A 24551-nucleotide genomic window follows, 5' to 3' on the forward strand; every position below is an offset into this window, starting at 1 on the left:
CTTGCGCGCCGCCGTGCTCGCGTCGCCAACTCCATTCTCCGATAACCCTCCTCGCACTGCTCCAGCGAATCCCAGGCGGGCTCCGGCACTCTCCCTGGGTCGACCGCCCACCTGTCTATCTCTTCCCAAGAAGTATAGTCCATACTGTACTCCTCCTTGGGCTGCTCCTGTTGCCTCTTCTCCTGCTGCACCTCTGGGCGGCTACACTCCCCTGGTTTAGCCCAGGGTCCTCTCCCGTCGAGGATTTCCTCCCATGTCCAGAAATCCTTATTACGCATCTCCCACTGCTGCTGCTCCTGCCTCTGTTCCTTCTCCTGCTGCTGCTGCCTGTTGACACGCCGCTTGGTCCAGTTGTGGTGGGTGATTCTGTCCCGGTTTTCTTGGTGAGAAGGAGAGTCGGACCAAAATGCAGCGTGTCGATTGCGATTCATGTTTAATGAAAAAACACACTAAACACAAACACTACAAAAACAATAAACGTAACAAAAACCGAAACAGCCTATACTTGTGTAAACTAACACAGAACAAGGACATCAGGACACTAAGGACAATCACCCACGACAAACTCAAAGAATATGGCTGCCTAAATATGGTTCCCAATCAGAGACAACGATAAACACCTGCCTCTGATTGAGAACCACACCAGACAGCCATAGACTTTGCTAGATAACCCCACTAGCTACAATCCCAATACATACACACCAAAACCCCAAGACAAAACACACCACAATACAAAAACCCCATGCCACACCCTGGCCTGACCAAATACATGAAGATAAACACAAAATACTTCGACCAGGGCGTGACACTTGTTCAGGGGCAGAACGATAGATTTTTAGCTTGTCAGCTCTGGGATTCAATCTTGCAACCTTTCAGTTACTGGTCCAATGCTCTAACCACTAGGCTATGTAGTGGCTATCTACTATCTGTTGCCAGTTCGTTCAACAGGACAAAAAGCCCACCAGCGTTTTCCGTTTGCTTCTGTCTTTCTCTAATACCTGTTTTCTAGCTTTCCCTGTTTTGACAATTCTGCCTGCCCTGACCCTGCCTGCCGTTCTGTATCTTTCTGACTCTGCTCTGGATTACTGACCTCTGCCTGCCCTGACCCTGAGCCTGCCTGCCGTTCTGTATCTTTCTGACTCTGCTCTGGATTACTGACCTCTGCCTGCCCTGACCCTGAGCCTGCCTGCCGTTCTATATCTTTCTGACTCTGCTCTGGATTACTGACCTCTGCCTGCCATTGACCTGCCGTTTGCTTTGCCCCCAATTTTTGTAATAAACTTTTGTTACTTTGAAACTGTCTGCATCTGGGTCTTCTCCTGAGCCTTGATAGTACAAACTGGCCAAACGGACCCAGCAGATAGGACCAGCTCTGCAAAGCTGTCTCCTCTCATGAAGACACCATTGGAAGGCATGAGGAGTTGCTTCGTGGTCTTTTGGAAGGGTTACAGTCCTTGGCTGAACGCCTTGACTGAGCGTTGAACACATTGCTGGAGCAATTCCGCGGGTTGTCTGTCAGGCAGCCTACCAAGGCGGTAACCTCCCAGCCCCTCAGTAACCCGGCTGTTAGCAGCGCGGCCAATCAGTTTCCAGAGAACCCCGCTTACCTTCTCCGGAATGCTTCGCTGGAACGGAACCTGTCGGCCGTTTCTCACGCAGTGTTCTCTCATCATTGAGCTGCAGCCCTCCTCCTTCCCCTCGGACTGCTCGAGTCGGCTGTATGCTTCAGTCTGGAAGAGTTTGTGGCAGAGGTGAAGGAGGTTTTAGATTTTCTATTGTCCGGGAGAGAGGCTGCCCGGAAGTTACTCCAGCTTCGGGAAGACTCCCGCAGTGTGGCAGACTTTGCAGTGGAGTTTCGCACATTGGCAGCGAAACAGCAGTACCTGAAATCCGGAATCGCTGTTCGACACATTCCTGTACGGATTATCGGAGGAAGTGAAGGACGAGCTAGTAGCCCGGGAACCCCCGACGGATTTCGACTCGCTCATTGCCTTGACCATCCGGATCGATGGGAGGCTAAGGGAACGTAGGAAGGAGAGGAGGTCCGATTCCACTCGCCCACCCAAGGATTCCACCTTACCTCCAAGGAATCCTGGGAAGTTCCCGACGTCTCCGTGGCCGAGAAGACCCAAGGCTACCCGAGTTCCCCTGAGAGTCTGTATTGCGGGACTACTGGTCATTTCGTGTCCTCCTGTCCACTAAAAGACCAGGCTTGACCGTAGGGGTGAGTACTCTGGTGGGCCATACAGAGAACTTTTCCTCTCCCCTTACTTGCAAAGACTTGTTCAATCATCTCTGTCAGAAAAGTGACTATGACCAGGAGGACCCCACTCAGTCTTCACATATTTTACCATGCCCCAATTGAGAAAAGCAGAGAGATGGATTCTCTACTAAGAGACTCAAATGAACAGATTGAAACAGTGTCGGATGAAGAGAGCTATGAAGAAACAGAACCAACATCCAGCTACTACTGTTTTGCAGCTCAGGATGTAAGATGTGAATGGATGGAGAATGGAGGACAAAGCTCCCATAAGACCAAGTGTGGCAGGAAGTCTATGTCCCAGCTGAAGTCGACCAGTCAAGGTCATGCTGGTCCTAGTTGTAAGGTGTGTTGGGAGTCTAAACAAAATGGGTTCTTTGATTTAAACATGTGCAAACGCATAAAGGGATTGAATAACATTTTTGCAGTATGTGCGGAGAAAGATTTGAGTCCACATAAAGTTTGATCATCACTTTAAAATTCACATTGGAGCACAGATTTGTCATGTTTGTGGTAAAAATTTCAGCAAGAGTACTAAAATGAAGAGATATATGAAGAGACTCAGACAGGGGAGAATCCTTATCAGTGTGGCAAAGTGTTCAATCAGAGTGGAAATCCGTAATTGCACATGAGGAGCCACACAGGGGAGAAATCTTTGTGTGCACAGTATGTGACGAATGTTTTAGCGACAGAAATACATTAACCAAGCATCTGACAATTCACACTGTGGAACACACTAACGACAAACCCATGAGGAGAATGCCCAAGAGGACGAAAACATGATCGTCGTTTCCTGTGTGGCAAAAAGGCATCTTAGTTCCCTGATCAGTGATCTATAAATAGGCATCTTATTTCCCTGATCAGTGATCTATAAATAGGCATCTTAGTTCCCTGATCAGTGATCTATAAATAGGCATCTTAGTTCCCTGATCAGTGATCTATAAATAGAGGCTGTACTCACAGTACACACACAGGGCTATGTCTTCCTTGACTGTTTCTGGTGTCATCTTATATCTAGTGCATTTTCTTTACTTGCACATGTTGGAGATACACAAATGTGTCTAAATTAGACTGTTTTTCTACATGACTTTTTGTACATCTCCTACCTGGAAGCAAGCAACCTGTCAGTGTTTTGCAGATCTGCTAATGTTAATGTTCCATTTGTTAAGATTTAGCCTGTGGTTAAAGTGCATTCTTTATTTCCACGTGTATATTGTACATGTAATATGATTAGTATAGTAATAAAATTAATTGAGAAAAGACTTGGAACATCATTGAGATGACAAATGTGGTTGTTTACTGTCAGAGTGGTTGAACCCGGAGAGATTTCAACTGGTTTCCCACAGCAGGATGGAATGGAAAGGGGAGATATCAGACAGCAGTTCTTGAAGTTGCTTTTTGTCCTGACTTGTTGACTGACGGAGTTCTTGTTTCCCTCTAATCTGTGAGGGCTCTGGGTCTTTCTGGTCCAGGCACCTCTACTGGTGAACCACAAGCAGTGCAGGGCGAATATCTACTGCAGCAGACATAGTGAGTAGCCATTGGCCTAGACAGATGGAAGGAGAAAGGATTAGACAAACAGATCGGCTAGGCCTATTGAAAACCTAAATGTGTGATGTATGCTATGTATTTTAGCAAGATATGTATCTGTATTACTATTAGCTAAGCGTTTGAACTGGTCTAGCTGGGTTCTTCACCTGCGGGATCGTCTAAGACCAGCCATCCAGACAGCTGATGAAACTGTGGGTTTTCACAATCGAACTGGCAGAAACGTTCTCAGAGAAGCTCATCTGCGTGCTAGTCGTCTTCACCAGGGTCTTGACCTGACTGCAGTTAGGCGGTGTAACCGACTGACCCCCTTCAATGTTCACTGGAACGCTGGAGAAGTGTGCTCTTCTCGGATTAATTCAGGTTTCAACTGAACAGGGAGACGACGTGCATGGCGTCGTGTGGGTGAGAGATTTGCTGATGTCAACTGGGTTCTTCACAAAGTGCCCCATGGTGGCGGTGGGGTTATGGTATGGGCAGGCATAAGCTACGAACAACAAACACAAATGCATTTTATCAATGGCAATTTGAAATGCACAGAGATACCGTGACGAGATCCTGAGGCCCATTGTCGTGCCATTAATTTTCCGCCATCACCTCATGTTTCAGCATGATAGTACACGGCCACATAACACAAGGATCTGTACACAATAACTGGAAGAAAAAGAAATGTCCCAGTTCTACTATGGCCTGCAGAGTCACCAGACATGTCATCCATTGAGCATGTTTGGGATGCTCTGGATTTACGTGTATGACAAGTTCAAGTTCTTAACCCTGCCACAGTCAACTGTAAGTGCTGTTATTGTGAAGTGGAAACGTCTCGGAGCAAGAACGGCTCAGCCGTGAAGTGGTAGGTCACACAAGCTCACAGAACGGGATCGCCGAGTGCTGAAGAGCATAGCATGTAAAAATCGTCTGGCAGTCCGACGGCCGAATCCAGTTTTGGCGGATGCCAGGAGAACGCTACCTGCCCCAATGCATAGTGCCAACTGTAAAGTTTGAGAAATAATGATCTGGAGCTGTTTTTCATGTTTCAGTGAAGGGAAATCTTGACATTCTAGACAATTCCGTGCTTCCAATTTTGTGGCAACAGTTTGGGGAAGGCCCCTTTCCTATTTCATCATGACAATGCCCGTGCACAAAATGAGGTCCATACAGAAATGGTTTGTTGACATCAGTTTGGAAGAACTTGACTGGCCTGCACAAAGCCCTGACCTCAACCCCATCGGACACCTTAGGGATGAATTGGAACTCCAACTGCGAGCAAGGCCAAATTGCCCAACATCAGTGCCTGACATCACTAACGCTCTTGTCGCTGAATGGAAGCAAATCCCTGCAGAAATGTTCCAACATATAGTGAAAAGCCTTCAGAAGAGTGGAGACTGTTATAGCAGCAAAGGGGGGACCAACTCCATATTAATGCCCATGATTTTGAAATTAGATTTTTGATGAGCAGATGTCCACATACTTTTGGCCATGTAGTGTATCTGTGACCAACAGATGCATATGTGTATTCCCAGTCATGTGAAATCCATAGATTAATGCCTAATTAATTCATTTCAAGTGACTGATTGGTTTATTTATTTTTATTTTTATTTATTTCACCTTTATTTAACCAGGTAGGCTAGTTGAGAACAAGTTCTCATTTGCAACTGCGACCTGGCCAAGATAAAGCATAGCAGTATGAGCAGACAACACAGAGTTACACATGGAGTAAACAATTAACAAGTCAATAACACAGTAGAAAACAAAGGGGGAGTCTATATACAATGTGTGCAAAAGGCATGAGGTAGGCGAATAATTACAATTTTGCAGATTAACACTGGAGTGATAAATGATCAGATGGTCATGTACAGGTAGAGATATTGGTGTGCAAAAGAGCAGAAAAATAAATAAATAAAAACAGTATGGGGATGAGGTAGGTGAAAATGGGTGGGCTATTTACCAATATATGAATTATATGAATTGTAACTCAGTAAAATCTTTGAAATTGTTGAATGTTGCATTTATATTTTTGTTCAGTGTGAATATGTGCTGCACGGAATCATGATCAGACAGGTAGAGAAATAAATTCCTCTTATTAAGTTATTATGGTAAACATTCTAAGATCTTGTGGGGACACTTCTACTTTACCTAAGATAAAATGACCCAGTTGTTGTTTATTTCATTTTACATTATAATTTTTCTCTTTGGAACTGAGGCTGGGTTTCAATGATACGTGGTTGATTTCAGAACCTCTGACAGCCTCTAGCGCACGATGAAATCAGCACAAGAGTCCTTCCCGTTAAGCACGTGCAAATTCAACTGCGCATGCGTTTCAAGTTACCCATCATGCACGTCGCGTAAAATAATTTTGTTTTCTACTGTAATATATTAAAACAATAATATATGATTTACTAGTTATGACTGTACACGTTGAACAGGGCACGATATTTGTTTCTGGGCAGCGAGATTAGTATTACCGCTATCGGAAAAGGGAACTCCTTGAAACCCTTCCCAATGTTAACGTGAATGCTCTCTTTTCTCTTCAGATTGCGTAATTGTTTCGTCTTATACTAAAGTTTTCCGTGGCGCCGGAACAATATAAGAATCAGAAAGCTTTTTGACTCCTTGCTTTACCACCGGGCTTCCTTAGATTTTGAAACGAAATCGCAGTCGTATTCAGTTGGGTATATTGAATATCTTTATGTAAACAACACATATTTTATTAAATGTGTAACTCTGTGTTGTTTGTGTCGCACTGCTTTGCTTTATCTTGGCCTGATCGCAGGCTGGCCTACCTGGTTAAATAAAGGTGAAATAAAAAATAAGCGAAACCTGCTGGACACGAGGTTAGGTGGTGCATTTACCAGTTTTTGGTTTAATACACGTTATTACCTTCTGCACTATTACTACTCTATCACTACACTATTTTTTTTCAGTTGCTATCACATTTCGAATCTACATTTCTAATCTACACCTCATCTAGAGTAGGCCTACTTATTGTGTATTACAAGTGGTTGATTGATTTAATATCAACATGTTTACATGATCAATTAATTACACAAATATACACCAAATGTAACGAAAAAGAAAACCGGAAATGACATACACTTGCCTTGATGTTATTGGGGGTGCACGACTTTATCGCCACCTGTTGGACTGGAGTAAGACTCGGTCGGTTTAGAACTGTATGTTGATGAGGCATTGAATGCTTTTTTGATGCAGTATACGTTGCTGGGCACTACTTCAATCTGATGAAAGCAATGAACATTCTAAAATATTACAGTGATGGAAAAAGTACCCAATTATCATACTTGAATAAATGCATAGATAGCTTAATAGAAAGTTACTCAAATGAAAGTTAAAGTCACCCAGTAAAATACTAATTGAGTAAAAGTCTAAAAGTATCAAAAGTAAATGTAATTGCTAAAATATACTTACGTATCAAAAGTAGAAGTCATTTCAAATTCCTTATATTAAGCAAAGCAGACGGCACCATTTTCTTGTTTTTAAAACTTACGGATAGCCAGGGGTACACACTCTAACACCCCAATATAATTTACAAACAATGCATGAGGTTTAGTGAGTTTGCCAGATCAGAGGCAGTAGGGATGACCAGGTGTTCTCTTGATAAGTGCATGATTTGGACCGTTTTCCTGTCCTGCTAAGCATTCATCATGTACAGTTGGAAGTTTACATACAATTAGGTTGGAGTCATTTAAACTAGTTTTTCTGTAGTTTTGGCAAGTCGGTTAGAACATCTACTTTGTGCATGATACAAGTAATTTTTCCAACAATTGTTTACATACAGATTATTGCACTTATAATTCACTGTATCACAATTCCAGTGGGTCAGAAGTTTACATACACTAAGTTGACTGTGCCTTTTAACAGCTTGGAAAATTCCAGAAAATTATGTTGTCACTTAAGAAGCTTCTGATAGGCTAATTGACATCATTTGAGTCAATTGGAGGTGTACCTGTGGATGTATTTCAAGGCCTACCTTCAAACTCAGTGCCTCTTTGGCTGACATCATGGGAAAATCAAAAGAAATCAGCCAAGACCTCAGAAAGAAAATTGTAGACCTCCACAAGTCTGGTTCATCCTTGGGAGCAATTTCCAAACGCCTGAAGGTACCACGTTCATCTGTACAAACAATAGTACGCAAGTATAAACACCATGAGACCATGCAGCCATCATACCGCTCAGGACGGAGACACGTTTTGTCTCCTAGAGATGAACGTACAACGTGCAAAGGAGCATGTGTAGATGCTGAAGGAAACCGGTACAAAAGTGTCTATATCCACAGTAAAGCAAGTCCTATAACCTGAAAGGCCGCTCAGCAAGGAAGAAGCCACTGCTCCAAAACCGCCATAAAAAAGCCAGACTACGGTTTGCAACTGCACACGGGGACAAAGATTGTACTTTTTGGAGAAATGTCCTCTGATCTGATGAAACAAAAATAAAACTGTTTGGCCATAATGATCATCGTTATGTTTGGAGGAAAAAGGGGGAGGCTTGCAAGCCAAAGAACACCATCCCAACCGTGATGCATGGAGGTGGCAGCATCTTGTTGTGGGGGTGCTTTGTTGCTGCAGGAGGGACTGGTGCACGTTACAAAATAAGATGGCATAATGAGGGAGGGAAATTAAGTGGATATATTGAAGCAACATCTCAAGACATCAGTCAGGATGTAAAAGCTTGGTTGAAAATGGGTCTTCCAAATGGACAATGACCCCAAGCATACTTCCAAAGTTGTGGTAAAATGGCTTAAGGACAAAAAATTCAAGGTATTGGAGTGGCCATCACAAAGCCCTGAAATCAATCCTGTAGAACATTTGTGGGCAGAACTGAAAAAACGTGCGAGCAAGGAGGCCAACAAACCTGACTCAGTTACACCAGCTCTGTCAGGAGGAATGGGCCAAAATTCACCCAATTTATTGTGGGAAGCTTGTGGGAGGCTACCCGAAACGTTTGACCCATGTTAAACAATTTACAGGCAATGCTACCAAATACTAATTGAGTGTAAACTTCTGACCCACTGGGAATGTGATGAAAGAAATAAAAGCTGAAATAAATAATTCTACTGTTATTCTGACATTTCACATTCTTAAAATAAAGTGGTGATTCTAACTGACCTAAAACAGGGAATTTTTACTTGGACTAAATGTCAGGAATTGTAAAAACCTGAGTTTAAATGTATTTGACTAAGGTGTATGTAAACTTCCATCTTCAACTGTAACTGATACTTTTGGGTGTCAGGGAAAATGTATGGAGTAAAAAGTACATTATTTTCTTTAGCAATGTAAGTGAAGTAAAATAGTAAAGGAAAGTACAGACACCCAAAAAAATGACTTAAGTAGTACTTTAAAGTATTTTTTCTTAAGTACTTTACACCACTGGTAGTACAATAGTACACACTTTCTACACAGACAAACTATTTTGGAAAATGTGAATGATTCAATGGAACTACAAAGCAAATGATAACTAGATAGTCTTTATTATGTTCATCATAATATAATAATGAGCATTTATAAGATGACCACACAAATAGAGACCTTCACACCAAGAGCAGTCCCCATCGGAAGCTGTCAAGACTAGAGACTTCATGCCATATCTTTTGCTTCAACTTTTATCTTCTTTCTTCTTTTGCCTGTATACTGCAATTCAGCTTTTAGCTGTGAATGTGTACAAGTCAGTCTAACTACAAATAAAACCTTGATATACCTCATAAAAACATGGGTAAGAGATGTAATGATTTTCTGGCACCTCGTGAGTAACCATTGGAGCCCAGTGGCATAGTGTAACATAATTCCAGGACTCTGCTTTCAGTACGTAATTCTGCTTTACACATCGTCTTACATGATCTCGGCGTCAGATATCAGGAAAGCCATCCATTTCCTTCAGTTAACATTTCAAATAATGACAACTTCTCACAATGGTTGAATGGTAAAAGCATTCCCACACAATTATACATTAAATAATTAAAAAGGCCATATACCCTTTGAAAGAATCATGATTTCTCTGGGAGGACAACTGGCTGAAACTATTGAATAAAAATAACTACAGGATAAACAGTCATACCAACGTGTTAAGGTGCAAGTATGCAAAATGATTTAGAATATCCTGAAACATTGAGAAGTTCAGGTACGAAGCAAGAACATTGACGAACCAACACTCACTCTACAAAGCTGCTTTTTGGTTTTGCTGCAACATTAGCATTTGTTGTTATGCTAATCAATATTCTGTTATTTCATATGGCTTTATCATACTGGTAGGATACCACAATGGGCAGGGAACAAATTTCTCAAGACTATAAAGCTTCTTTTCAATGTTAGCCTGGAACTACTGATATTTTGCAGCAAAAGGTTTCAGGGTAAAGTGGAGCATAAATCATAACCCAATGTATCTAATTAATGACTAGCTATTATAACTTGGGCAGAATAATGTTTCTTTATGTGGTCAGAACTTATCAGATGGTGAAAACATCAAGAAATTCATTAAGAAATTCCCATTCTGAATTAATGGATTTGTATCAAGATGGATTTGTATCAAGATCAAGACTCACAACTGTTGACATTTGGCAATTAACATTCAATAATGACAGTATATGCTTTGACCCTACAGTACCTAAAATCGTCCGTTTCTTAACTTCAGTGATGTTGCATGATGCACAATTCTACAATCAATGGAACATTATGTTTTTGAGTGTAAAAGTAAAAAATCCAAACGAAGGCACAGTCTAAGTTTGAGAACGTTTTCAAGTGCAGTTTTTTTCCTTCAGGCGTATACATGTATCCCGTCTTGTGGAACTGGAAGCAGTTTAATATTTATTTTTATATGAGTGACTTGCTCCTTTGAGCTTCCCAGAAAGTCCTGTACAAATTTACACCGAGCCGTTTCCTGTAAACATGAAATAACTAGGTAACAAAACACCACAAGCCCCCCAAACAATGACAACATCAATGTATAAATGTCATAGAAATTGCATCAAGGAGATTCTTGGCATCATCCTTTACTGGATTATATTGTTCAGATGATTCCTTGGCTTGGACACTCATGACGTAGAGCTAGTTCAGAGGTAAGAACATATCAGCTTGCTTCACCTTGTCAATCATGTCAATAGCAGAAACCTCTCCATGTTAGTGCAAGTTGACAAATAGCTCCTGGCTCGACCACTATCCAGTTCAGTTGATCATGTTTGGTCTGTGGTCGGTCCATACAGTCGCACTTCCTAATTGCACTTGAGGTTAATTAATGTAGAAAAAAAGAAACTAGAAGCAGGATGTCAATGTCTGTTATTGTCATTTCATAGGTCTCTGCAGCTATGGGAAGCCCACTGGGTCACAAAGACCATTCCTGCAGGGTTGCCGGTTAGTCCTGCAGATCTCTCTCGAGGTACCTCTGAAGACGCAGGCATCGTGGACAGGAAGGCGACTTGGCCTTGCAGGTTACGTGAGACACGGCCTTACACTCTTTACACCTGTGTGGGAGACAGAGGGAGAGTATGGGAGGGGGAGGGGGGGTTCAGTGAGTGATCACATTTCAGTGTATTGAAGTGATAAATGGCCAGGGCCCTACCTGGTGGTGGTGTCAAACTGGAAGGGGAAGATGATGTCACTGGTGTGACAGATCTGGCAGATGAAGCCCCTCTGGGTGCAAAGGTCACAGTGGTGGACGTGGTTGGAGGCAAACTGGATCAAAGTGTTCAGGTAGGCCACATACATTCCCTCCGCTATCTGAACACACACACACACACACACTTTTTACCTACATCTATTTGGTTTCTGGTGGTGTAGTTTTGCAGGTAAATAATGTGCATTATTTCATTTAAAAGTGAATTGACTAACAGGGATAATTAAGTAATGACTGTATTGATACCTGTCGTAAGTCCATGACACTGTAGAGATGGCTTGATTCTAATAAGTATGTCCTTGGACCCAGTCTTGAGAGAAAAATAACACAATAGTTACAAAATAAAGGTTTACTGGCATGTGGAAATCATTCATCTATTGACGTTTGGCCCAAGTCCAGATCACCTGAAGAATGACCTAGATGACCCGAGTTCTCAGGAAGCAGGATCAATATGTTAACCAGCTCACTTTGATAAACTTTCATTCTGCAATACTTCAAGTATTTCCTGGTTACTAAAATGCAAATAGTTCGCCTAATTTCAGTTTGTGACAAAACAAGCAAGCATAGTTTAAAGAATCATTGTACCATCTAAACCGCTGTGAAATATATTTTACATAACCCAAACTATTTTATTTTCAGCTGGTGTTCAAAACCGAAAGCAAAAGATGCAAAAACGCAACTTAAGGGAAGCATAGAATTAGCGCACATAGAACAGATCTATCACTTCTTAGACTTGCTTTCAATAATAATGACAGTTCTATAACACACATATCTATGTGCATTTGGTCAGGTCACCCAAAAAGTTACATATTGCAGCTTTAAACAAAAAAGACAAACATACAAAAGGGGATCGCACACACACACACCTGGTCTGGATGTTCTTGCATGCTCCGCTGCGGCAGGTGAGCAGGTAGTCTCCTAGGAGACGCAGCCTCTGTCTGAGGCTCTGTGCCTGGGCCATGGCCTCAGCATGCTCCCACAGGTCAGGGTTCAAAAGGTCAAGGTTGAGCAGGGGCTCATGTTCAATCTGAGCCAGCAGCTTAAGGGCATGCCTGGAGACCTACATTTACACAACCAGGGCAAAGGATGCATACAAGAGCATCTTAACAACAAACACAAATAATATTAAGGACAACAGTACTGGTTTAGTTCCATGTCAAAGGTAAAATAAAAAAAGTTATGCAAGGAGGAAGTTAAGGTATGATTATGTTGGACTTTTTAAAAACTTTTATTGACCATGGATATACTTTGTCACAAATATTGTGTGTGTGGGTGGTCCATAGACCCTTGAGACTCACCTCCCGAGGTGCGAGGTCCCAGTTGTGCACCATGCGGGAGGGTATGACGATGGTGTCGCCCTGGTGACAAGCGTCACAGTAGTACTGCCCTGAAAACTCACACAGTCTGGTTTTCCCTCGGGAGACGCCTATCACCTTTGGACAACCTGCAGAGAAGAAAGGCGTTAATAAAGTTGATGTCGGAAGTTTACATACACCTTAGCCAAATACATTTAACCTCAGGTTTTCACAATTCCTGACATTTAATCCCTGTTTTAGGTCAGTTAGGATCACCACTTTATTTTAAGAATGTGAAATGTCAGAATAATAGTAGAGAGAATGATTTATTTCAGCTTTTGTTTATCTCATCACATTCCCAGTGGGTCAGAAGTTTACATACACTCAATTAGTATTTGGTAGCATTGCCTTTAAATTGTTTAACTTGGGTCAAACGTTTTGGGTAGCCTTCCACAAGCTTCCCACAATAAGTTGGTGAATTTTGGCCCATTCCTCCTGACAGAGCTGGTGTAACTGAGTCAGGCTTGTAGGCCTCCTTGCTCGCACACACTTTTTCAGTTCTGCCCACAAATTTTCTATAGGATTGAGGTCAGGGCTTTGTGATGGCCACTCCAATACCTTGAATTTTTTGTCCTTAAGCCATGTTGCCACAACTTTGGAAGTATGCTTGGGGTCATTGTCCATTTGAAAGACCCATTTGCGACCAAGCTTTAACTTCCTGACTGATGTCTTGAGATGTTGCTTCAATATAACCACAATTTTCCTACCCCATGATGCACTCTATTTTGTGAAGTGCACCAGTCCCTCCTGCAGCAAAGCACCCCCACAACATGATGCTGCCATCCCCGTTCTTCACGGTTGAGATGGTGTTCTTCGGCTTGCAAGCCTCCCCCTTCTTCCTCCAAACATAACAGTGGTCATTATGGCCAAACAGTTATATTTTTGTTTCATCAGACCAGAGGACATTTCTCCAAAAAGTACAATCTTTGTCCCCATGTGCAGCTGCAAACCATAGTCTGGCTTTTTTATGGCGGTTTTGGAGCAGTGGCTTCTTCCTTGCTGAGCGGCCTTTCAGGTTATGTCGATATAGGACTCGTTTTACTGTGGATATAGATACTTTTGTACTCGTTTCCTCCAGCATCTTCACAAGATCCTTTGCGGTTGTTCTGGGATTGATTTGCACTTTTTGAACCAAAGTACGTTCATCTCTGGGAGACAGAACGTGTCTCCTTCCTGAGCGGTATGACGGCTGCGTGGTCCCATGGTGTTTATACTTGCGTACTATTGTTTGTACAGATGAAAGTGGTACCTTCAGGCGTTTGGAAATGGTTCCCAAGGATGAACCAGGCTTGTGGAGGTCTACATTATTTTCTTTTTGAGGTCTTGGCTGATGTTGTTTGATTTTCCCATGATGTCAAGCAAAGAGGCACTGAGGTTGAGGGTCGGCCTTGAAATACATCCAAGGGTACACCTCCAATTGACTCAAATTATGGCAATTAGCCTATCAGAAGCTTCTAAAGCCATGACATCATTTTCTGGAATTTTCCAAGCGGTTTAAAGTCACAGTCAACTTAGTGTATGTAAACTTCTGACCCACTGGAATTGTGATACAGTGAATTATAAGTGAAATAATCTGGCTGTAAACAATTGTTGGAAAAATGACTTGTGTCATGCACAAAGTAGATGTCCTAACCGACTTGCCAAAACTATAGTTTGTTAACAAGAAATTTGTGGAGTGGTTGAAAAACGAATTTTAATGACTCCAATCTAAGTGTACGTAAAACTTCCGATTTCAACTGTACATTCACGGGCTCTCCCATTAATGGCATGGTAAGGGTAACTTAATGGAAACTAAAGTGTTGCCTGGTTAAGGGCAATTCCACGGTATCAGATTGACACTGACTAAGATTTGTCACTTTAAAAAATACTTCTGATTGCAAAGTTAAACAAACCATACAACTCTATTAAGTTACCCTTACCACTTTTAGCAATTTCCACAGATTTTTTTTACAAAAAAACACTTACTTGAAAAACAGTGCAGATGCAAGTTTGGTAACAGAATGACAGTTTGTGCCGTCATTCTGTCACAAAACTTTGCATATGCATTGTTCTTCAAGTAAATGTACATTTTTATCAAATGTAATTTTTTGCAATCCTTGGATTTGGTTTGAATGAAAAAGTGTCACTGTTACTGTGGTATTGCCTGTAACAACTAGTAGGTTGATGAGATTTAGAGCTACCTGCACACTTGAAGCCCTGAAGGTCCAGCCCCTTCTCTGTGGGCACTGTGCATAGATGGGCCAGCAGCACCCCGTCCCCCTTCAGTCTATGCTGCACCAGTCTGTGGGTGTTCCCTCCCGCCCCAGGGGCCACCCCGGGGCTCTCAGGCTCCCAGTCTTCTCCACTCTCCAGGTAGGAGTCCAGGGCTCCCCTGATGAGGCCCCTCCAGGCACGTGCCTCCTCAGAGCTCTTGGCCCTCAGCTTGAGCGTATCCCTGGCCGTTACGACCCTAAAGAAGGCTGGTCCGCCCATAGAAACGTCTGGGACCACGTCCCGGATCCCCTCGATGGGGTGGGAGCAGCGCAGCACCTTCTTCCCGTCTTGCATCCGGAAGCCCTTGAGAGTCTCTAAGGAGAGGGAGAAGACGAGAGGAGTCCAGTTGCGAGCCTCGGAGTCCTGGCAGAAGTACAGCACTGCTTCCTTAATGGCGTCTGACTCTGGGTCTGTGGGACGCGTCCAGTCCAGCTCCAGCTGCTGCTCCTGCTCAACCACAGCCCCCCCTCGATCGGGACTGGCGGGAACGGAGGAGGGGGATGAAGGGGAAGATTTTGGGGGCTCATCCGGGGTTACACTGCTGTCAGAGAGCTGCAGCACCTCCCACTGGTCATCGAGGAGGTGAAGCGGGCGGCACTTGTTGACGGCTTCAGTGATGCGGTCCACCCAGTCCTCGGCCTCATCGCAGTTGGCCGCCCGCATAAGGAGCCTTTTCCCGGGGAAGGCAAGGTCGAAGCGGCCCTCGGCCGAGGTGACGCAGGCATCCTCGCAACGCAGCAGGGAGCAATTGTCGCAGCAGGTGCGCTCCTCTGCATTCAGGTAGAGGCGGAACTCGAAGGGCGAGAGCTCGCAGTAGTAGTCGCGCCACATGCCTACCGTGCCCCGCCGCTCCAGGTGTCCCAGCTTCAGTAGTCCGCGGAAAGGGTTGGAGAGGCCTGAAGGACAGAGAGAAAGAGTGAAAGAGAAGAGGGAGCGAAAGAACGAGTTAAGTCAACTCAAGGACGCTATAGAAAAACTGCCCAACAGATCTCTAAAGTGCGTGGGTCTAATTTCTGTCCAGATAAAAATTTGCATGCCATCAAAAAAACATTATTTTTTAAATGACACTAAAACAGTATAACAGTTTTTATCTGATCATGAAACCACCGGGCAAAAATGATATTCAACACTGAGGTTCAAACATACCATAAGGAGGAAGTACCAATAATTCTGTGAAGTTGGCAGCAAAAACAAGGAAGCACGATCATATACCAAAAAGGTAAGAGAATTCATGAACATTACTGGTAGAACTAAAAAGTTCTTCCTGGTTTGAGCCTAGATTGTTGTTTCACAATTGACCCTTCGCTAAGCCCCGCCCCATAATTTTGAGCAACCAATCGCAGTGCTCCAATGGACACATCGGACAAGCTCACGTGTCAAACGCATTAAAGCCACTGAAAACAGAGTTTTCATGAAAAGGAAGATAAATTGTTTAAATGGCTGAATAACAGTGCACCAGGGGTACCTGAAATGTAGAGCCTGTTGGAGTATTTTTCTAATCCAAAATTGTACTTTTGTTACATTGTTTGCTAGCTCAGCCGGTTAGCTAGCTCTGTCTCATTGACCACCAAACGTGGCTAACTAGCCAGTTACTGTACATTTCAAGAAAACAAGTTATATTATGTTAGCAAGTTAAGTTAGCTATATTATGAATAGAACTACAACATCACCTGTTGTTGACATCAGGATATGACTTGAGGGAAGTAGTTAGCTCCAAGAGTGGTTAGTAGTAGCTTTATCTGCTTGACAGCGCATTCAGAACCATTCAGTGGCTAACTAGCCACACTACAAACTAACTTGTACCAGGTTCCTGTGAAGCAATTGTAATGACAGTCCACCATAACATACTCAACAGTCTCCTGATTAGCAAGGGGTTGTCTGTGTTGAATTTTATTATGTATTAAAAACACAGTTTGAGATCATTGTGTAGGGTTTTCTGAATGAGGAATGGAGCTTCCTGGGAATATTTTGGCCGAGGTTGCAACAGTAAGCAAGGGTGTGTGAGGCTTAGCAAAGGGTAAATTATGGAAGTTGTGGACTGTCCAATGACTCACAAACCCTGCCATTGAACAAACAAGTCTTTGGTTCATCTTAATTTCCTTGAACTAAAGTGTGACAATGACCAGAACAACATGTGCTGAAAACTAGGAACAATCCTTTGGCATACTGTCACCTCATGACCAAGGCCATTCGTATGGTGGTTACAACAGACTGCATCACAAGGTGTTCTGTGTTCAAGAAGTGCTAGAAGAGTTGGTGTCCCTGGTTTTGGGAGCTTACCTATCTGCCTGCGGTGGACCACGCTGGGGGGGGACTGGGGGGTCTCGGGCTCTAGAGGGGGAGAGGTAAATCCGTTCACACAAGCTGGGCCAGACCCTAGCAAAGACTCATCGGGGTCAGCCAGTTTCTCAAGGTGTGGCTTATAGATGTCATCCTCAGAGATCCAGGAGTGGGAATGCTAAGAAAGGGTAAATGGGTCTTAGTGGTGATCGGTTGCTAATTTAGCAAATCTGGAAATAATTGTTGTTTCAGCTTTTAACCATATAAGCCCACAGATGCGTTACTATTTAGCAAAGCTTTGCACAATATAAATTCTACTAATGCAGCCTAGACTACAGTGGAAAATATATCATGATATCATTATCTAGGGAAAAGGTCAAGGAGAACTCAAATAACTTAGAGCGACTGATCACGCCGATTGGCACGTTTTTTCTGTTACTCATTAGAAAAATTATGAGACAAGGTAGACGTGGAAGCCGATTTCACTTCCTTAAAGTCCCCAGAATGCTGGGCAGGTCTGTCTCACTGTCTATGCTTTTGGATAGAGAGCAATCACCGCAGCCTGTTCACCCCATGCTAAAGGCAAATGGACATCATCAAAACCAGACGGTAACTTACCTGTCATACGCACGGATGCTACAAACTCTGTTTATAGCCTGACTTTATGACCAAAATTATCATACTTACATTTCGTCGTCAATTTTGACGCGATAATATCTGTTTCTGACTCATATCGATGCCACATAGGCTATTTTCAAAGGGATTTGTTGCTTTTAAAAGGCAGTCGCTCTTTAAGGTAAATCACATGACGAGTGAGTCAGACAGGGGGATGGGAGGGAATAAGAGAGAGATTAAATTTACTGTGACTGAGTCTGTAGACACCGTCCGACTGAGCACGCTGGTAGTGCGGTGTAGGTTCATGTAGGCTGAAGGCTCCGAGGCGCTCTTAACAGAATATTCTGTTTTTTTCTCCTGTGGCGTCTCAGTGACAGGCAGGTGAGGAGTTGTCGATGTGCTCTCCACACAGTCACTGGGACTGGAGGGCCCTTCAATGTGCGAGTACACGTTGGAGGGGGCGTGGGTTTTGGTGGACGGCTCCTCCTGGTCTGACCCCAGTGAAGCAGGGTTAGAGGGGCCAGTGAGATGTGTGACATGTCCCTGGGTCTCGCTGTCGGAGCCACTGAAGGCAGTGTTCTCAGAGAGGTGGTCTGCGCCTGGGGTGGACACGTATGAATCCTCGCGCATGGAGTCCTGACTGGAATGGGCACTCTCCCTGAAGTCTGCCAGAACACTGCATGGTTACACAAAATAGGAGATGTCAGAGGTCGTCAGAAATCACCAAATGAAACAAGGGACAACATGTTAGACAGTTCCTTTAAGTATTTAATACATTTCTTCAAACATTGTTAGTCAAATCACGTTGCTTGCATCACCATAATTGCGGTGGGTTTCATTCTTGCGTGAGTACGCCTACAGGCATTGACCTCAAGTTGCTTTGGATAAAAGCATTTGCTAAACGCAGAAATTATTTGGGTCTATGTCTTATACTGCTTTGGTGATCTTCCAAGGACCTCATTTATTAGCACAGGTACACTAACAACACTCACACATGACTTACTCTTTGAGAGGCCTCTTGGCATTGCCATTGTTCTCCATGTTGGAGATTTCCAGGTCACATGGCCAGGGCTCCTTGTCTGGGCTCTTGGGGTCGTGACCTTGAAGCAGACTGTCAGAGCTCAGACTGGAGGAGAGCTGAGACGACCCTGTGGTGTCCAGGCTCAAATTGGACGAATTCAGTGGGGTCTTAAACCCTGAGACCCCCCCAATCCCCTTCCCCAGCACCCCTGGCCCCCCTCGCTGCACTTCAACCGTATCCGACCCGCCGGACGACTGTGACACCGTATCATAGGATTCCTTGCGCTTGGTGAGAAAGGGGAGGTCGAGCGCTTCAGCCTGGGCGGCAGGGCAGAGGCCAGCCAGAGCCAGAGGGGTGGTGGTCCACTCGTTGAGCACGGCCGATTTGTAAGAGAGGTTGAAGGTGAGGGAGGCCAGGCCCTGGATGTAACTGAGCAGCACCTCACGCTCCTCAGGGTCCAGAAGCAGGGCGGAGGGCTGGTAGTGGGCCTGCAGTTTGGAGCCCTCGCGGAACAGGGAGGCCAGGTAGCACTCCATTAGGCCGTGGTTGAGGGCCAGCCGCAGCCAGGCCCGGCAGCGACCCGTGTCCGTACCCACGAAGCTCAGCTTCTCCAGCTCCGTGATCACGTCACTGAGGGCACCAGGAGGAGGCATTGCATAATTTATCATTACAGAGAATTGTTTCATGTACAGTATACACCACACATATTGAAACAAGCTACACCATCTGATCTGAAACATTTTCTTTTGTCATTCTGCTTAACTTGTGTAAATAAATAGCATTCTGCTTAACCACTGTAAATAAACATTATTCTGCTTTACTACTGTAAATGAATAACATTCTGTGATTTGTTATGCACACTTATTGCAACATAATAGAGGATATAAACATCCCATTATCTGAACTTCAACTTCTCTAGCACACTAAAACGATTGAGGGTGGACACTGCACTAGAGGCGCCTGTACGGCTATCTATAGGGGAAGTGGGATTCTCATTGTACAGCTTCAGGCATCCACCCACCCGTGAGTGACAGTCTTGAGGAGGCTCCAGAACACAGGCTGGGGGAGGGCTCCCCGGGACCCCCCTTTCCTGCCGCGTCCCCCAGCCTCGGAGCGAACATATTTGCTTTTGATGCCGTGGATAAAGATGGCCTCCAGTGCGCAGCACAGCAGATTGGCGTCACCATCCTCGCTGGTAACCACGACATCGGTTGTCACGTAGCGCTTCTGCAACGCCTTGAGTGACCACGCCAACTTCTCCTTAATCCACTAAAGAAATTGTAAGATTGGTTTAAATCACATAGCCCAACAGATGAAACATTTCCAAATGTCTTCAACTGTTTGAAGTGACACAATTTCGCAATGGACTTCCCCAGATATTGGAAACAAAATGATGGCAGAAAAGATGTGTCATCACTTTAAGAAGGGTCATTAGCCATGTGAATATGAAACATACCCTGACACACATACAAGTGGCCCGATGTCAGCTGACACTGGCAAAAGGGCCAGAGAAAATCCATTTTAGGCAATAACACACAAAACAGACTATTTATGAGCTACTGTTGGGCTGGAATGGGTTTTGGCATTCATGACAAAGCGTGTTCTGGGCATCTAATAACACTTGGCCAAACACAAGTTTGTCAAAATGGCTCTTTGACATCTAAAACAGACTGTAAACCTGCTTAACTGCTGCTCATACAAGTTCTACCAACCCGACTACAAATAGGAACACTTTTGATCTTTATTTTCCCCAGAAAACAGGAACAGTGGACACTGGCCTACAATTTGAATTGATAAAACAAACCTTTGCCTCATTGACGTTGTCGGTAAAACTTGAAAATGACAGCATATTATTGATTATCTATGATATTTATCACACAGGCTACATTGCACAATGTCTAGCCTAAATCAAACATCAACAGAGTTCAGTTAAAGGAAAACTCCACCCAAGAGCTATCTTTTAGTATTTGATTCATTAGCCCATTATTGATAGACCCAAATTGTTTTGCATGTCAGCAATCAAGTTTTCAAGATGTATAACTTTAAAAATACAGAAACAAAGGTGGTATGAGACATTTTGCATCATATAATGGTGCGTTTTGCAGGCTATTACTAGAACAGCAAAGATAGCCTACACCACTTAAACAGACCTAAAAATAAGTTTCAGATATTGATTTTATTCACTTAGTTTAAACCGTCTGTTATAAAGTAGTGCAATCAAACTGTGACATAAAAACGCCACGACATCAATGGGCTGCATTAAAGCAGAAGTCTGTTTTTTCACGCAAAAAAAAATATTTAAAAAACACATAAGAAATATTTTGTTGCGTTTTATAAACGCAGATCTAAAATGCTTCTTATTGTAATTTCTGCTGTGCATCAGACTAATTTTGTGCTTCAGTTGCACTTCACTTGGATGAAAATTAATGAACGAGCATTCTATCAGCAGACAGGGCTCTCTGACTGATGCGTAGCTACTTTTCTCCTGTACTTTCTCCGTGTAGCCTACTTTTCTCCAGTAAAATGCAAGATTAACTTCAAGCAAAACATTAAGAAATGTAGCTGGCTGCATTTTTCTATGATAAACATTCTAAAGATCTGGCCATGCATTGTTTTTGCCAAAAATTGTATTTTCTGCGAAGAAAACCTGCCCCTGATCACTCTATTGAAGCAAAAAAAACACTGTTTTCTTTCAATATAAAACACTGGTGAACTGGTTTAAACACAGATGTTTTGATGGTCTGCATTTTGAAAATGCACATTTTTGAATTCTAACGCGACCCCAGCTACTTGTCCACAAGGTCACTTACGTGAATAACTATGCCATGTCATATAGGCTAAGGTGTTTGACATAGTAACCTGGACTTCAATGACTAAGAACTGGAAATCAGGGCATCCCAGTAAGCAATAAACATTAGGCTAAGCAATAAATATTCATTTAGGCTTATTGTTAAAATACTAAGATTGGTCAGGCATAGACAGGGTCGATGTGTCACTAAAACAGTGTCTGTGAGAGAGATCTGATCACCTTTTCAGAGTCACATGGAAGTGGTTTATGGGATTGGGTGAGCCATTAACAGTAAAAAAAAAAAAAGGTTTAGCTTACCTGCTTGACGTCTTTTGCCTCTGGCCCTGTATCTGGGGTCTGTGTGGCTAACATCTTGCCTCCAGGGATGAGAGTTACTCCCACATGACACGCTGTAACATACACATAAGATATCTCCGGTGGTTATGCTGACAACAAGCTGAACAAACAACCCCACGGAAAAACACATTGTTACAGGGCTCTACAGTGTGACCATTTTACTTGCAAATAAATATTTTGCTGTACTTTAAATTTTAATTTAGGAGCACCAGTGCGTCTAGAAAAATGTACGATTCTAGCTTTAATACCTCAAATATTTGTCCTTGTGCTCCTAAATGTATTTGTGTGAGACTACATTTTCCAATTTAGGCGCACATGTGCTCCTTGTAGTTCTGCAAGCCCCCTTTATATCCATTTAGGTGGCATTTGACATAATTTAAGTAAACAAACACATCAAGGGCTGTCAGTACAATATTCTAGTGGTAGTGACATTCATTGACAGAAGAGAGACTGACTATAAGATTATTTCCACATCATGCCGAGTCACACAATTTAGAGATCACAAGACTGTTTTAGCTTATGTATGGTGTGTGTTGACACCAGCTCAGAAATCAATCACACGGTCTACTGAGGTTTTTGTTGACAGTAAGACAAGTTGCCACAGAGGAAAAAATGCTAGCAGTGAGGAATAGAACTTCCTGGAAGAAGGGAACGTGAACGTACAGTGAGTGCTCACGAGAGCATTAACGTGTTTGTCAAAAGCTTTGGCTTGATCACTGGAGCCCATCCCTTTATCCCAATTTGTATGACACTTATCTAACGGCTGTGTCTATCTAGTGGACAAAAACAACATACCTTTAAAAACATATATATATATAATTCCTAAACCCTAATTCCCAATGACAATGTTAACGTCTACAAATCAGCTGATTGAGAACCCCCGGTACTGTCGTAAAGAAATGCCCTTAATAAAAGGCTAAATAAACAATATAGTTACATAAATACAAACATGCATGTGTAGTTGACAAGAAACATAAAGAAAAACACAAGGAACATTGCGTTACTAACAAGCTAGCTAGATACATACCGTATTATTGTTGGGTCAACGTCGTTAACTAGCCAGTTAGCGATGTCCAAAACAAGCGATATTAACTGGATTTTTCCCCGCTGCTTTGTCGTTCTTGTTTGACTCCTACGTGGACTGCAACATTGTATCGCATGATGCCATTTCACAGAGTCGTTTCTTTCACATGTACATTCCTGAATCCGAGACAGGAAGAAAAGTCTAATCGAATGTGTCTGCAACCTTTAGCTCAGCTTCAGGCAGAGATGTTCGAGAAAGTAGGAGATCGGAATCGCATTGGACAATGAATTAGGTATAAGCCTCCACCCAGCAGTCTGTCGACCAATCGCGTTAATGTTGTTATGTTGCGTCGCACGGTTGCTAAACAAATCGTCACGCAATCTCTTCTCGAAGTCAGGTTATGAGTCGAGAAACCTGCTATTTTCCTCAGAATAGCCCAGAATAGGCTGTGCGGCCCATTGACAATGTATGGGTAAAGTATACAAGGGGCATTAACACAATTCCGTCTCCTCAAAAGTGCCTATGGTTCAGGTTCAGCTCAGCTGAGGGGACAAATGCATGAATGTGATATGTCTGGCTCTACATTCCTTCAGAACATACGGGCTTGCAGAAAAGGTATATGTGCGCTTGCATGCAACCAGATGTATGTCAGAATATGTCAGCTTCATGTAAAAAGCAAAATTATTCTCATCCCTGTTCAGTGACGTTTTGTTGGATACATAGTCTGGCTGCAGAAGTCTTCCAGAACCAGGTATGCTCTGCTATTTTAATTTTGCAATATAGGACAACATTCCGCTCTAGCATATCCTTACCCCTATATTCTTTATAGGCTATTGCTGACTGTCCTATATGCCTAGGGCCCTATGCTATGTTTGTCAATTAATACAAGCCTTTAACTTTTCCACATGATAATTTATTTGAATTCTTTGGAGGTTTGCCCAATGCTTTGGATATGTTCATGCTATTAGGTCTACTGATTTTTGTTTGTTTTATGTAGTGCGTTGTCCTAGTTTTTTCTAAAGCATTTATATGTGTGTGTTTTTTTCTCTTCTTTTTAAAAATAAAGGATGTGTGTGCACAGTTCAGCAATAGAAAATTAGAAAAGTAAGAAAGCTTGAGAAATAATATAGATTGATTGAATTCAAGTGATTACTGTAACATATCATAGCTTTTTTAAATCTGTTCATAATCAGTATTCCAGGAAATGTTGCACAGCACTACAAGTTATTTTTCTCTCTCGCTTTACCAAGGTTTCTGCTGAGTATGAATGATTGTGTCATGGTATTTACTCTTTGATTGAATTACACTATCAGTGTATAGACAGTTTCTATTTCGCAATGATACTAATCTCTCATATTGATGAAAGACATTTACCACAAACAATAGTCCAGAGACCAATATCAAATAGAGGCCAAGCAGTAGCAGCTAATGTA

General features: G+C 42.9%; 1 protein-coding gene across 1 annotated transcript; it reads right to left on the bottom strand.

Moving 5' to 3' along the window:
- Positions 1-9271: 9271 nt before the first annotated feature.
- plekhm1 (pleckstrin homology and RUN domain containing M1) lies at positions 9272-23434 on the bottom strand. Its single transcript, XM_021565071.3, has 12 exons — positions 23122-23434; positions 22056-22147; positions 19971-20218; positions 18932-19579; positions 18175-18604; positions 17314-17491; positions 14961-15929; positions 12724-12869; positions 12292-12485; positions 11672-11735; positions 11372-11529; positions 9272-11273 (listed from the first exon to the last, which is right to left on the bottom strand). Exons 2-12 carry the CDS (start codon positions 22107-22109, stop codon positions 11165-11167), a joined length of 3198 nt encoding a protein of 1065 aa, XP_021420746.2. The 5' UTR covers positions 22110-22147; positions 23122-23434; the 3' UTR covers positions 9272-11164.
- Between the last annotated feature and the right edge of the window lie 1117 nt (positions 23435-24551).

The sequence above is a fragment of the Oncorhynchus mykiss genome, chromosome 16 (genome assembly GCF_057628025.1).
Source record: "Oncorhynchus mykiss isolate SJ-2025 chromosome 16, ASM5762802v1, whole genome shotgun sequence".
Taxonomy (NCBI): Eukaryota; Metazoa; Chordata; class Actinopteri; order Salmoniformes; family Salmonidae; genus Oncorhynchus; species Oncorhynchus mykiss.